This window comes from Lampetra fluviatilis, chromosome 66 (genome assembly GCF_964198595.1).
Source record: "Lampetra fluviatilis chromosome 66, kcLamFluv1.1, whole genome shotgun sequence".
In the NCBI taxonomy this organism is placed as follows: Eukaryota; Metazoa; Chordata; class Hyperoartia; order Petromyzontiformes; family Petromyzontidae; genus Lampetra; species Lampetra fluviatilis.
The window spans coordinates 6,367,566-6,383,933 of NC_136340.1; the positions used below are offsets into that span (position 1 = coordinate 6,367,566).

Below are 16,368 nucleotides of genomic sequence, written 5' to 3' on the forward strand. Positions count from 1 at the left end.
TGAGTTGTTAAATGGTGAGAGTGAGATGATGAGTGAGTGAGCAAGTTCAATGTGATTATGTTTAACCAGATTGGGAATTCAAGAGAAAAGGACAGTGGAGTATCATTCGGAAGAGTGAGTGAATGAGCGAGTGAGTTAATAAGCGAGTAGGGGAGTTGGTGGGTGAGTGTGTAAATCGTGAGAGTGAGATGATGAGTGAGTGAGCAAGTCCAATGTGATTCTATGTAACCAGGTTGGGAATTCAAGCGACCAGGACAGCGCAGACTCATCCAGAAAAGTGAGTGAATGAGCGAGTGAATGAGTAGGTGAGTTGATGGGTGAATGTGTCAACGGTGAGTAGAAACGACAGGGTATAGGAGTCTTATTCGCAAAAGTGACATGCATCACCGAACCGACAAAGCTAAACCCAATAAAATGAAACACAGCGACCACGCAAACAGAGCATTCACCGTGCGATACGCGACTAAAACGTTACATCCGCCGCAAACAAGCACAGCGCAGATACGCGCTGAATGCACCTCAACCCACGTGCTACGTGAAAACACATTTACAACTTCGAGCGAGTACAAATTTAGATACAAAGGTGTCCAGGTTTTCTGGTGGATCAGAGAGGGTTGAACCCCTCGCCCCGCTGAGATGCCCTTAGTTCGAATCTGGGATCCAACAAGCACGTGGTCAAAGCGGGCTCTCAAGTGCAGTGAATTTTGCTGGTCTCGGCCCCGGCCGGTCGCCAGTGACTCCACACATCGTTCACGTCGCCTCCGGCTCCACGTTTTTAGCGGTAGTAGAGACGCCTGGGGCAGGCGTGGCAGGCTCTGGTGGTAGAGACGCTAGGGGTAGGCCTGGCAGGCTCCGGTGGTAGAAGATAGAGGCAGGCCTGGCAAGCTCCGGTGGTGGAGATGCTAGAGGCAGGCTTGGAAGGCTCAGGTGGTAGAGACGCTAGGGGTAGGCCTGGAAGGCTCAGGTGGTAGAGACGCTAGGGTGCAGGCCTGGCAGGTTCTGGTGGTGGAGACGCTAGGGGTAGGCCTGGCAGGCTCCGGTGGTCGAGATGCCAGGGGTAGGTCTAGCAGGCTCTGGTGGTAGACGCTAGGGGTAGGCCTGGCTGGCTCAGGTGGTAGAGACGCTAGGGATAGGCCTGGCAGGCTCCGGTGGTAGAGACGCTAGGGGTAGGTCTAGCAGGCTCTGGTGGTAGACGCTAGGGGCAGGCCTGGCAGGCCCTGGTGGATGAGATACTAGGGGCAGGCATGGCAAGTGCTGGTGAAGGCACACATAGTTGTTGCTTTTTTGAGCATTTTACTTTTCTCGGAAAAGTTTTGCTTTTCCGGGAAAAGTAAAAGTTTTATTTTTATGGAAAAAGTAAAATGATAATAAGCCACTCAGAACAACGCATTTATCTAAATATGTTTTGTTCGTAAAATGTAACTGTTGTGTTATTGTCAGATGTTCTAACTCTTCTTTATAAATCCCAGTTTTCATATCTAAGAAGTGACAACCCTAGTTTCCCAACGGGAGCTATCTGGGTTTTGCATTGGCTCAAGTGAGCATGACCCGGCTGATGAGACACTGTATTTTTAAACCAGTACACAATTTTTTTGTGCCGAACCATTTGATGCTGTTGAAATAATAAATAGCCAAGGTTTCTAATCGCTCAGTGCACCAGACCTCCCAATCTCTCCGCCTTTCCATCCACTACCTTCCCACGGAACCGCCTGGAGAAACTGCGCCGGATTTCCGCCGTCCGGAGGCCGTAGATGACCGGGTTCAGCGCGGGCGGGAACACGTACTGCGCCGTCTGGAGTGCATAGCGCAGCGGCCTGGGGAGTGACTCCAGAAACGAGAAGCCGCTGGCGAACGAGAAGAAAATGGCGGCGAAGAAGACGGAGACAACCAAGAAGTGGGTGCCGCAAGTCTTCAGCGCTTTCTTCTGGCCGCTGCGGAGGCCTGGCTTGCGGCACTCATAGAGGATAAGGCCGTACATGAGAACTATCACGCATGCGGGAAGCACCATGGTGATGGCCAGCGCGGCTTGAATATAGGCCCTTGGACCGCTTAAATCCCCGCAAGACAAGAACAGGACCACGAGGTAGTCACAGTACGGAGCGACTATCACCGGCGCCTTGCAGAAGTTGAGGGGGATCACGAAGCCCACGTTGCCCAGGCACGTGGTGACCGCTGCGGCTGTTGCAACGATGAAGGCCCCAATGGCCTTGCAGCTGGACATGAGCGAGTGGTAACTGAGTGGGTAGCCAATGGCCAGGTAGCGGTCGACGGACATGACGGTTAGGGTGAAGCTCTGCATTCTGATGGACAGGTGCAGGAAAAACATCTGTGCCATGCACTCGCGCAGGCTGATGTAGTTGAAGGACGTGACGTTCTGCATGAACCGGGGCAGTATGCTGAGCACCGACATGATGTCAGTGAGCGACAGCGCGGCCATGAGCACGTACATTGCCTTGTGCAGCTGATGATCTCGAAGGATGACGAGGATTAGGAGGCAGTTGCCCATGAGGGCCGCGGTGAACATGGCCAAGGTGAAGAAGAACACCGCGAACTTGACGCCCGGCGGCTCTCGGAATGGGGTCACCATGAGGATGAGGTCAGGCGTGAACAAGGAGAGGTCTGAAGAGGCGTTTGTGGCCATGGCCGGATGAAAATCTGTGAAGGGAGGTGGAGATGGTGCCCCGGGGTAGGGTGGGGGAGGGGTCACAGAGAGACGTGGTCAGAATAACAGGACTCACGAAGCAGCGATGGCATTGGCAGGACCTGCAACAATTCACCCATTCATCAATGGGAATCGCAGCGCACGAGCACGATGCACGTGTTCAATGGATGATTCATGATGCGTGTGAGTTGTACGTAAATCATACGTCAGTGTGGAATTCAAGCTCATGGAAATAAAAATGTGTATCTACTAGAAATACGCCTAAATCTAGCTCCTGCGGAGGGCTTCTCGCTGGTCGCCTTCATTGATGTCCTCTTCTTCCCCCCCTCCAACCAATGTGTGCAGATACTACTGACTATTATATGTAGGGTGTGTAGTAGACACTACTGACTATTGTATGTAGGGTGTGTAGTAGACAATACTGACTATTGTATGTAGGATGTGTAGTAGACAATACTGACTATTATATGTAGGGTGTGTAGTAGACACTACTGACTATTGTATGTAGGGTGTGTAGTAGACAATACTGACTATTATATGTAGGGTTTATAGTAGATACTACTGACTATTGTATGTAGGGTGTGTAGTAGACACAACTGACTATTGTATGTAGGGTGTGTAGTAGATACTATTGACTCTATTGTATGTAGGATGTGTAGTAGATCCTACTGACCATTGTATGTAGGGTGTGTAGTAGATACTATTGACTCTATTGTATGTAGGGTGTGTAGTAGATACTACTGAATCTATTGTATGTAGGGTGTGTAGTAGATACTACTGACTATTGTATGTAGGGTGTGTAGTAGACACAACTGACTATTGTATGTAGGGTGTGTAGTAGATCCCACTGACCATTGTATGTAGGGTGTGTAGTAGATACTATTGACTCTATTGTATGTAGGGTGTGTAGTAGATAGACTATTGTATGTAGGGTGTGTAGTAGATACTATTGACTATATTGTATGTAGGTTGTGTAGTAGATACTACTGAATCTAGGGTGTGTAGGCATATACACCTGCAAAATACATTTTTTTGCAGGGGGTCGACAATTTTTGGAAACCTGTTGAATCAACTTTTTTATCCCCACATCTGGGGGCGGGGGGGAGAGGTCCACTATGTCTAACTTTTTGACTCAAGCCTTCTCAGAGGCTCTCATAATTAGTTGACGGACAAACGGAACGCCGGGCTTTCATAATAGAAATGCTGAATGAATGGAAAATTACGCATTTCTGGATAATGGATGAAACAATAATTGATGGAGCAATAATTAGATTGATTACACTGGTTCAGAAGGATCTTAACATACAACGAGAAAGAATGCACAAGAAAGAATGTAACTTAAACAGAACAAGCGAGTCACATTTAACAATTGGGTCCATAAGGTTTGGGTCATAGTTTACAGCTGCAGCAGCATCACCAAGGCTGCTGCAGCAGCATCATCAGGTCAGTTGCCAGAATTGCGAAAACGTCCTCCAGTCTTGGGCCTTAAATAGCCACTGGTGTGTGACGTCATCGACGCGCGTCCACATGAGAGCATGACGTCATCAATACAATTGCATACATTTGAAAAAGTTATGCTACGATAGAATAGAATACGTTGTTATATGTTAATATAAATACATTTCGGTTTGAAGTTTTCACGACTGCAGGAATCCATACTCCGTGGTTCTTTTGGTAAAGTCACGTCGGTATAAGATAAAATAAATCACGACGTTTCGCTCGCAACACAAGCGTCCATCACCTGACTTTACCGAAATAACCAAATAATATATGTATATAGGTTTTACCCTTTCTGGCAATAAAACATTTGTGTTAAGATGTTCAAACACCAAAGTCTGCATTAACCACACACAGTACTTGTAGTGAACATGCAAACAAACATGTTTTGATGATAGATGGCATTGTGTTTGAAACTGATTGGCTTACACCAGAGACAGCTTTTTGCTTTATGGCCTAGTCTGTTTTAACACCTGTTTCACTGGCCGACACGATAACATCTATTATTTGTCATACTTTGAAATGGTCCCATGATGTTTATATACGTGGTGATGTAAGTTGTTCGTCGTTAATTAGTTATGCTAAATGGTTAATAATGTTATGTTAGTTCAAATTAAGTCGAATACGCTATTCTGTTGAGGTTGTCAAGTGATTACTCACCGATGCGTTTCCGAGCTGCGCTCAGCTCGGTTGAGACGATACCATCAACTTTAAATGGAATCTCTAATCAGCCTCGGGCCACGAGTAAACAGCTTATGTATCGAACATCACCGATATCGATATCAATCGAATGTCCTGTTTAACCGACATGTTTCCACATCTGCCAGGAACTGAGTATTTGACAATTATCTGGTGATCTCTTCGTTCGGTGGTCATCTATCATCCTGTCTGGCCAAACCCAGATAAACTCATTCTTGTTGTTAGCTTCGGTCAAGTTCATTCTTTTGCTACAAATGAAGTGTTGTTGTATTTAAATTTGTTGTGCCCCGTGCCAAAATCTCACTCGAATTTGTAACATTTTGCAAGAAAAAACAAATCTCGCTAATTCATCACTGACTCATAATCCCTCAAATATACGGGGAGTTTTGTAAAACAAATTACGTGTGTTCATTGAATTTTAAACGTCACCCTTTGTTTGACCTCAAATGGTTCGAGCACTCATGCGCAGCAGTGCTCGCGTTGTCAACATGCGAACATCTTCTTGGTTCTTTCGGTAAAGTCACGTAGAAGGGAAATAATAAAATAATACAAATAAAACATAATTAAATAATTCTCACGACGTTTCGGCCACAACGCAAGCAGCCGTCCTCAGGTGAAGAACACGTCTGTCTTGTCTTTCCGACAGACCTGTTCTTCACCTGAGGACGGCTGCTTGCGTTGTGGCCGAAACGTCGTGAGAATTGTATTTTATTATGTTTTATGTTAATTATTTTATTATTTCCCTTCCACGTGACTTTACCGAAAGAACCAAGAAGATGAATCCCTGCAGTCACGAAAGCTTTAAATCGAAACATGCGAACAATCCCATCCGTTCCATTGTGACGCTTGGGGTTATTTTGTTCGTTGATGCGGTCCGACCCCACGCCCGAGACTCTACTCGCACTTACACTATGAGACATCTCCTTTACCAGTGGAAAAATATAGTGATAGGTTTTTACCCTTTCAACTGGTACAAAAACTGACACCTTTATACAAGGCATCATGTTTGCAATAACAACAACACAAGCAGTCAAAATGCAAACAAAAAGAAACAACTGTGACAATGATAATGATATGCGCTGTCCTTGAAGTTGATTGGTCCACACCCGAGACAGCTTTTCTTAGAACCTAGTCTCCATTGGTGTTGGACGCCAAAAGGCGTCATCTGGTCCAACACCAATAGAGACTAGGCTCTAATAAAAGCTACTATGCGCTACACTATACACTACAATACTATACACTACACTATACACTACACGACACACTACACTACTATACACTACACTACTATTCACTACACTACTATACACGACTATACACTACACTGTACACTACACTACAACACTATACACTACACTATATACTACTATACACTACACTATACACTGAACTACTATACAATACACTATACACTACACTACTATACACTATACACTACACTACTATACACTACACTACTATACACTGCACTACTATACGCTACACTATACACTACACAACTATACACTACACTACTATTCACTACACTACTATACACGACTATACACTACACTGTACACCACCCCTACCCTCACCACCTAACACCCTGAATCCCTCCCCAGCCCCAACCTACCCCTCGCTCTCTCCACCCCTAGCCACCATCCCATCCCCCATGTTCCCTCACCTCTGGTCACTGCCCCTACCCCATCCTTCCCTGAACCCTACCTCACCCCCCACCCCCCAACCTCTTCTCAATATTCGCTCGGCTACGCTCTGCCTAGCAACCCATTGACCCCATCATTGGGCGCACTCACTACTAAACCATCTACCATCACGCTAACCCATGCTTTCACCCTCATCCGCTATCACGCTCCACGTATTCATCTTTTAACCTCCCCCCCCCCGTAACATCGCCGCGTTCCCCTGCCGCCATGTTTCATTCCTTTTCCAAACCCGATTGTTAACGGTCGAACAAATCCAATCCACAGGTCCCTTATTTTAGCCATTTTGAACCGGAGTTGGCAAGCATTGTCAGAGCGCCTTGGCGAAAGGAGATTTGAACGAATGGAACGCGGTTATGAGACAAACTGTTGATGAGACAGATTGAGTGGAGACAGATTGAGTGGAGACAGATTGAGTGGAGACAGATTGAGTGGAGACAGACTGAGTGGAGACAGATTGAGTGGAGACAGTTTGAGTAGAAACAGATTGAGTGGAGACAGATTGAGTGGAGACAGAGTGGAGACAGATTGAGTGGAGGCAGATTGAGTGGAGACAGATTGAGTGGAGACAGAGTGGAGACAGATTGATTAGAGACAGATTGAGAGGAAACAGATTCGAATGGAGACAGATTGAGTGGAGACAGAGTGGAGACAGTTTGAGTGGAGACAGACTGAGTGGAGACAGAGTGGAGACAGTAGAGACAGATTGAGAGGAGACATTGAGTGAAGACAGATCGAGTGGAGACAGATTGAGTGGAGACAGATTGACTGAAGACAGATCGAGTGGAGACATTGAGTGGAGACAGATTGAGTGGAGACAGATTGAGTGGAGACAGAGTGGAGACAGATTGAGTGAAGACAGATCGAGTGGAGACAGATTGAGTGGAGACAGATTGAGTGGAGACAGATTGAGTGAAGACAGATCGAGTGGAGACAGATTGAGTGAAGACAGATCGAGTGGAGAAAGATTGAGTGGAGACAGATTGAGTCAAGACAGATCGAGTGGAGACAGATTGAGTGGAGACAGATTGAGTGGAGACAGATTGAGTGGAGACAGATTGAGTGGAGACAGATTGAGTGGAGACAGATTGAGTGAAGACAGATCGAGTGGAGACAGATTGAGTGAAGACAGATCGAGTGGAGACAGATTGAGTGGAGACAGATTGAGTGAAGACAGATCGAGTGGAGACAGATTGAGTGGAGACAGATTGAGTGGAGACAGATTGAGTGGAGACAGATTGAGTGGAGACAGATTGAGTGGAGACAGAGTGGAGACAGATTGAGTGGAGACAGATTGAGTGGAGACAGATTGAGTGGAGACAGAGCGGAGACAGAGTGGAGACAGTTTGAGTGGAGACAGATTGAGTGGAGACAGATTGAGTGGAGACAGATTGAGTGGAGACAGAGCGGAGACAGAGTGGAAACAGTTTGAGTGGAGACAGATTGAGTGGAAACAGACTGAGTGGAGACAGATTGAGTGGAGACAGATTGAGTGGAGACAGATTGAGTGGAGACAGAGTGGAGACAGATTGAGTGGAGACAGATTGAGTGGAGACAGAGTGAGTGGAGACAGAGTGGAGACAGATTGAGTGGAGACAGATTGAGTGGAGACAGATTGAGTGGAGACAGAGTGGAGACAGAGTAAAGACAGTTTGAGAGGAGACAGATTGAGTGGAGACAGAGTGGAGACAGAGTGGAGACAGATTGAGTGGAGACAGATTGAGTGGAGACAGAGTGGAGACAGAGTGGAGACAGATTGAGTGGAGACAGATTGAGAGGAGACAGATTGAGTGGAGACAGATTGAGTGGAGACAGATTGAGTGGAGACAGAGTGGAGACAGAGTGGAGACAGTTTGATTGGAGACAGATTGAGTGGAGACAGATTGGAGACAGATTGAGTGGAGACAGATTGAGTGGAGACAGATTGAGTGGGAAGAGATTGATTGGAGACAGATTGAGTGGAGACAGATTGGAGACAGATTGAGTGGAGACAGATTGAGTGGAGACAGAGTGGAGACAGATTGGAGACAGATTGAGTGGAGACAGATTGAGAGGAGACAGATTGAGTGGAGACAGATTGAGTGGAGACAGAGTGGAGACAGAGTAAAGACAGTTTGAGAGGAGACAGATTGAGTGGAGACAGAGTGGAGACAGAGTGGAGACAGATTGAGTGGAGACAGATTGAGTGGAGACAGAGTGGAGACAGAGTGGAGACAGATTGAGTGGAGACAGATTGAGAGGAGACAGATTGAGTGGAGACAGATTGAGTGGAGACAGATTGAGTGGAGACAGAGTGGAGACAGAGTGGAGACAGTTTGATTGGAGACAGATTGAGTGGAGACAGATTGGAGACAGATTGAGTGGAGACAGATTGAGTGGAGACAGATTGAGTGGGAAGAGATTGATTGGAGACAGATTGAGTGGAGACAGATTGGAGACAGATTGAGTGGAGACAGATTGAGTGGAGACAGAGTGGAGACAGATTGGAGACAGATTGAGTGGAGACAGATTGAGTGGAGACAGATTGAGTGGAGACAGAGTGGAGACAGATTGAGTGGAGACAGATTGAGTAGAGACAGAGTGGAGACAGATTGAGTGGAGACAGATTGAGTAGAGACAGATTGAGTGGAGACAGAGTGGAGACAGATTGATTGGAGACAGATTGAGTGGAGACAGATTGAGTGGAGACAGATTGAGTGGAGACAGATTGAGAGGAGACAGATTGAGTGGAGACAGATTGGAGACAGATTGAGAGGAGACAGATTGAGTGGAGACAGAGTGGAGACAGATTGATTGGAGACAGATTGAGTGGAGACAGATTGGAGACAGATTGAGTGGAGACAGATTGAGAGGAGACAGATTGAGTGGAGACAGAGTGGAGACAGAGTGGAGACAGATTGAGTGGAGACAGATTGAGTGGAGACAGAGTGGAGACAGAGTGGAGACAGATTGAGTGGAGACAGATTGAGAGGAGACAGATTGAGTGGATTCCTTCACTGCGGTAGACAAAGTCGATGCTTCACCTGCAGCCGGGCGACACAAAAACGATTCCTGTCCCCACGAAGAGCCTGCGCAAGCACCACGGGTAGCAGCCAAAGCAGCAACGTGAACAGGCAATCCGACAACGCCTCTGGCTACCGGGCCACCCACACACCCACCTGTCAACCCGGACCCCCTTTTATATCGTTGATTCGCCTCCAAAATAAACACCGCGCAAAACTCACGGGGATGTGGGACCAGGTCCCCCACCCCCCCCTCTGCCTCCCCCCTGGTCCTTCCCTCCTCCCCCTGACCACCCACCCCTACCCCACCCTCCCCGTCGACCCTATGCCACCCACACCACCCCACCCACCCACCCCAGGGGAGGGACAAGAAAGGAACGGTGGGGGGGGGGTGGGCGATGCGGGTAGCGGTGGCTAATTGGCGACTGGGCCGACCCAGGGTGGCGAGGCGACCACGTGGCTCCGTTGGGTAATGGAGGTGATGCGGCTGTTGTAGGAGAGGGAATTGATGGTTGGGGGGAGGGGACAGGAGGTGGGGGTGGGGGAATGGGGGGCGAAGGTTGCGGGGGGGGGTTGTGTTTGCGTCATGCATTGGAACGCGTGGGAACGAGCGCCTGGGTCAGAGAGACAAAGACAAAGATCTCCCGTGTGGCCTTACGCTATGGGGCAGGCGCTTTTCGCGAGCAGCGCCTATCAAGGCTGGCACGGCGCCCGATGGGGTGGGTGGCCTGTACCTCGTCCGCGCTAGCTGGGTCATGTAGCCCGCATGCCCAGCCACCGCATGCTGCCCAAGCAGCTAATTCTCGGCCAGATAGAGGGGGTTACACGGACGCTGCATGGGCTAGAGAAGCTATGGACTGATGCGTTGCAGGAGAATGTGGAGGTCAGTGGACTTGCCGATGGCTGGTACCAGCGGTGTCAAGATCGGCACTGTAGGGAGCGCAGTTGGTGCATCTTCCAGTCATCTCAGTCAATTGACCAATAAGCACCTGAGTCTGTTTCGTGACCCCCTGCGAGCGGGCCTTCGACACTTCACGTGGCCTGGACATGCATAAGCACCGTTGTGACGTCACGGACACTTAGTCGCGAGTTCGACCCCCGATGAAGCTTTTGAGCGCTGAATGTGGTTCAAAGGAACTTGCAACCAAACACCACCTTGGGCTAGAGACCCAATGCAGAATATGCATTGGGTTTGATCTTCCGTAAACCGTGGCAGAATAATAATCTAAACATTCTTAACGCATGCAAAGGGTCCGATTACATGTGTTTTTTTCTTCATTCGCTTGTCAGTTACTTAGCTACTTGGGGATAACCTCACACAATGTACAATTGGATACAAATGTTTACGTTCATTGTTCGTAACATTTATTTCTCAGACCGAAGTAGCTACAGTCTCGTCTGCCCCCTCCCCCCTCTTGCAGACAACGTCTGATAGATACACACCTTGCACTGCTCGGGCCAGGCCCTGCTACCTCAACCGATAATTTGTCATTCTACGCTGGGATGGCAGTAGTAGGGGGCCTCCTTGAGTGTGGTGCCTAAAGATGTGGAACGCTCTTCCGTCAGGCCCCCTCAGATTGTCTCCAGGCACCGAACAGTTCAGGAAATTCCACAAGACCTCATTTCTCTCCCCCCCCCCCCCCCCCCATTAGCTTTTCCTTGAGTATGCCCCCTTTTTTTCTTCGTTCAATCGATCTTCGTTCAATCGATCTTCCTTTAATCGATGTTGCAAAGGATCGCAATGGATCTCTTTAGTAGGAGGCGAGTTTTTATTTTTACTCCAAAAATTGCATTGAATAGAATGGAACATTGGAATTGAAATTCGGCAAACGGTAGCCAAAACAAGGGGTTTGTCACGTTAACAGAAAATGCCAATTCGTTCCTAGGACAGCACTAACCGGTTGTTGTGTGATGGACAGTTAAACCGCGGGAGAGGAGTTGTTGTGAGATGGTCAGTACGTCTGCTGGTACTGAGCCGTACTGACCATCTCACAACATCTCTCCCGCGGCCCATCCTGGCTCCTCCCCACCTTAACCAGTATATATATAAGGTCGGGTCTCTTGGGACTTCTCTTTACTTGATACAGCAATCGTGCTGTGACGGTTTCACCTGAAGACGGAAGCTTGTGTTTCCTCCGAAACGTCGTGATTTATTATTGTATTTCTTTTATTTTTATATTATTATTTATTATTTATTTCTATTAATTACTTTTTTACCTACGTGACTTCACCGAAAAAACCTAAGAGTATGAATCATTGTAGTCACGAAAGCTTCAAATCTAGAATTACAACTAGCTTCATCAAGCGACAGCCATAATTGTGGGGAAATCCTCCTGTTTAGTTCCTGAAATAGAGGCGTAAATGTGATGATGTCACTTGTGAGCCCTTCACGTGCGAAGGGGGGATGGGGGGGGGGATTAACGAATGCGTAATAATAACAAGGGGCATCCATTGCCGCTTAGATGCAAAGAGCTGAAACAAAACAAAACAAACTCTCCAGTAGTGCGTGACTGTGGCCACCCAGAACAAACGCCTTGTGGTCCAATGCCCCAAACTACAAAACAATTGACGCGTTGCTGGTACCGTACCTGTGCGGCGGCATGGCAACAAACACCTGGGGGTCCTCATGAGGTGGTCTGATGATGTCTCTGTCGGATGTTGCCACTTAGATTCAGCGGACGCTTTCCCCCATTTCGGAACGTATTGGCGGTGACACCCCCACCGCCACCGCTGCCACCACCACCACCTCCGCCACCAACACCACCAACAACAACAACCACCATTCGCCACTAAGTGGCGGTGACGTCACCACGACGCTTGTGCCAGGCCATGTGCACCTTGAGACCACATGAAGTGTCGAACGCCCGCTGGCAGGAGGTCACGGGGCAGACCCAGGTGCCACGGGTCGACTGACTGAGATGACCGAAATGACTGGCTGATGCACCACCTGTGCCCCCTACTGTGCCAACTTGCTGTGCTTTAGTCACCTGGTGCTCCGCTCGTTGTTGTGAGTGTCGTTCTTCCGCCCTCCATTGTTGTTGGAGGGCGACTGCCTCCAACTGCCCAGTAGCGTCCTTCACGAGCCTCCTCCACAGAGGCCGATCTTGACACCGCTGGTACCAGTCATCGGCAAGTCCACTCAGCTCCACGTCCTCCTGTACCACATCACTCCATCTCTTTTCTAACCCGTATTTAGGCATGCGGTGGCTGGGCATGCGGGCTACATGATCCAACCAACGCAGCCTTGCCTGCCGGAGGAGCTTACCGATGGGACTTTGCCCAGATCTTTCAAACCAAGTTTACTCGCCCGATTCTTGGTGAATGCGTCCCACGCGATGCGATGAGCAATTAATGCTGATTGCGTACACACAAACGTGGAACACGTATACACACGCACAAACATCGATATCTCAATCTAAACTTTAATCGGTTCAATTGACGCTGGCGGCGTTAATTGCTTACCGCATCACGTGGCAGGGGAGGGAAGGAAATTGGCGACAAAAAAGAGGAGGTGAAGTTATGAGAGAGAGAAACGGAAATAAGTTAAGGAGAGGGAGACTGCCTTCATGTACAGAAGCGGTGCTGAGTCTCTGTGCAGTGTTGAGTGACTGGCAGTGTTGAGTCTACGGGCGATATTGAGTGTACGGGCAGTGTTGATTCTACAGGAGATGTTGAGTCTATGGGGCAGTGTTGAGTCTATGGTGCAGTGTTGAGGCTATGGGCAGTGTTGAGTCTATGGGCAGTGTTGAGTCTATGGGCAGTGTTGAGTCTATGGGGCAGTGTTGAGTCTATGGTGCAGTGTTGAGTCGATGGTGCAGTGTTGAGTCTATGGTGCAGTGTTGAGTCTATGGTGCAGTGTTGAGTCTATGGTGCAGTGTTGAGTCTATGGTGCAGTGTTGAGTCTATGGTGCAGTGTTGAGTCTATGGTGCAGTGTTGGGTATATGGTGCACTGCTGAGTCTATGGGGCAGTGTTGAGTCTATGGTGCAGTGTTGAGTCTATGGTGCAGTGCTGAGTCTATGGTGCAGTGTTGAGTCTATGGTGCAGTGTTGAGTCGATGGTGCAGTGTTGAGTCTATGGTGCAGTGTTGAGTCTATGGTGCAGTGTTGAGTATATGGTGCAGTGTTGAGTGTATGGTGCAGTGTTGAGTCTATGGTGCAGTGTTGAGTATATGGTGCAGTGTTGAGTGTATGGTGCAGTGTTGAGTCTATGGTGCAGTGTTGAGTCGATGGTGCAGTGTTGAGTCTATGGTGCAGTGTTGGGTATATGGTGCAGTGTTGGGTATATGGTGCAGTGTTGAGTCTATGGTGCAGTGCTGAGTCTATGGTGCAGTGTTGAGTATATGGTGCAGTGTTGGGTCTATGGTGCAGTGTTGAGTATATGGTGCAGTGTTGGGTATATGGTGCAGTGTTGAGTCTATGGTGCAGTGCTGAGTCGATGGTGCAGTGTTGAGTCTATGGTGCAGTGTTGAGTCTATGGTGCAGTGCTGAGTCTATGGTGCAGTGTTGAGTATATGGTGCAGTGTTGGGTATATGGTGCAGTGTTGAGTCCATGGGCAGTGTTGAGTCAGACGTCGAAGCGCAGTGTGTGGCCCCCCAAAAGCTCGGGGCCCGGGGCGACCACCGCGATTGGCCATACTCCAGGGCATGGCTCCGTTCACAAGTTGCTAGGTCGGGGGGGGGGGGGGGTGTCAACATGAGCGACCCTACCTCCACCTGCCTCCACCAACGCTAGAAACCCCCGACTCCACCCCCCCCTCCCTCCTTTATCGCCCGACGTCTGCCACCCTCCTTCGGAACCGTTTCACGCAGCCGCGCCGAATCTCGGCCGTCCCGAGTCCGTAGATGACGGGGTTGACCAGCGCCGGGACGATGCAGTGCAATCCCTGCAGGCAGTAGGACACCTCAGCGCCCACGCCGGCGAGGAACGAGATGTTGTTGGCGAACGAGAAGAAGACCGAGGCGAAGAACGCCCCGACGGCGAGCAGGTGCGTGACGCAGGTGCGCAGCGCCTTCCTCTGGCCCCGGCGGAGTCCCGCCTTGCGGCACTCGAGCAGAATGAGCGCGTAGGCGAGCGCGACGGCGCACGCGGGCAGCACCGTGGCGAGGGCGAGCGTCGCGTAGCCGTAGCGCCGCTGCGTCCCGACGTCGCCGCACGACGTGAACGCCACGGAGTAGAAGCTGCAGTAGACGGCGGCCAGGACCCCCGTGCGGCAGTAGTCGAGGCCCACGAGCAGAGCCACGTTGGGGCACGTGAGGGCGCACGCGGAGGCGGCGACGGCGGCCGAGGCGCGCAGGGCGATGCCGTTGGTCATGAGCGAGCAGTATCTGAGCGGGAAGCCGACGGCGAGGTAGCGGTCGACCGACATGAGGGCGAGCAGGAAGGCCTGGGCGCGCACCGACACGTGAATGAGGAACATCTGCACGGTGCACTCGGCCATGGAGACGCGCCCGATGCTGCGGCCGCCTCCACCTGCTTCGTCGTCGCCGAGGAGGTTGGCCATGACGCGCGGCACGCTGCTGACCACCTGGACGATGTCGGTGAGTGCCAGGGAGGCGATGAAGGTGCACATGGGGGTGCGGAGGCGCCTCTCGAGGCACACGACGAAGCAGAGGAGCGCATTGCCCGCCACGGCGGCGGTGAAGAGGAGGAAGAGGGTGCCGACGAGCGAGAAGCGGACGCTCGGAGGGTCTCCGAAGGGGGTGACCATGACGATGAGGTCCGAGTGGGGAAGAGTAGGAGGAGCGATGGACGAGAAGTTTGACGACGCCATCTGTTGGTTGGCCTGTGCGGTTGTTCGTACGTCCATCCAGAGGGTTGTGTTCTGTGCAAACGAAAACGCACGAATGTTGACATCACCTTTTTTTTTAAATCCTTTATTAAATCCTTTATATTAAGTTCGCTTACTTGCTTGCTTGATGGTGGCAGACAATCATCTGACCCATAGGTGGCAGCCATCTCAAGCCAGAGGACGAGAGGACTCTGGCCGCCACGCATATAAAGGATTTATAGTGAAAAACTTTGTTTTTACGGGTTAATTATATGAAGTTTGCTTGCTTGCTTGCGTGCTTGCGTGCTTGCTTACGACCGTGCAAATCTTTCGGTCGTTTTTTAACACACTTCCCGTGATCCAATCGAGCTGACATTTTTCACACAGACTCGTTGTGCGTGACAATTATTTTTCGTGAAAATTTTTTTCCAAAATGTTACACTGTTTAGGGATTTTTTTTTAAAATATTTTATTACCAATTGCTTAATGGTGGCAGACAATCATCTGACCCATAGGTGGCAGCCATCTCAAGCCAGAGGACGAGAGGACTCTAGCCGCCACGCATATAAAGGATTTAGAGTGAAAAACTTTGTTTTTACGGGTTAATTATATGAAGTTTGCTTGCGTGCTTGCTTGCTTGCTTGCGTGCTTGCTTGCGCGCTTACTACCGTGCACATCTTTCGGTCGTTTTTTAACCCACTTCCCGTGATCCAATCGAGCTGACATTTTTCACACAGACTCGTTGTGCGTGACAATTAATTTTTGTGAAAAATTTTTTCCAAAATTTTACACTGTTTAGGGAAATTTTTTTTAATATTTAATTACCAATTGCTTAATGCTGGCAGACAATCATCTGACCCATAGGTGGCAGCCATCTCAAGCCAGAGGACGAGAGGACTCTAGCCGCCACCCATATAAAGGATTTAGAGTGAAAAACTTTGTTTTTACGGGTACATTTTTTTTTTACTCACTCCAATTAGAGAGTGTGACGAGAAAAATGGCTGCTTCACAATTCTGGCTTATGACCAGCGAAACGTCG

The 16,368-nt window shown here is 49.3% G+C and overlaps 2 protein-coding genes across 2 annotated transcripts; both read right to left on the minus strand.

Moving 5' to 3' along the window:
* Positions 1-1,288: 1,288 nt before the first annotated feature.
* Positions 1,289-9,704, minus strand: LOC144952131 (olfactory receptor 2M3-like). Its single transcript, XM_078882534.1, has 2 exons — positions 9,582-9,704; positions 1,289-2,655 (listed from the first exon to the last, which is right to left on the minus strand). Exon 2 carries the CDS (start codon positions 2,639-2,641, stop codon positions 1,649-1,651), a length of 993 nt encoding a protein of 330 aa, XP_078738660.1. The 5' UTR covers positions 2,642-2,655; positions 9,582-9,704; the 3' UTR covers positions 1,289-1,648.
* Positions 9,705-14,324: 4,620 nt separating this feature from the next.
* On the minus strand, positions 14,325-15,332 carry LOC144952193 (olfactory receptor 52Z1P-like). Its single transcript, XM_078882597.1, has one exon. It carries the CDS (start codon positions 15,330-15,332, stop codon positions 14,325-14,327), a length of 1,008 nt encoding a protein of 335 aa, XP_078738723.1.
* Positions 15,333-16,368: the final 1,036 nt, after the last annotated feature.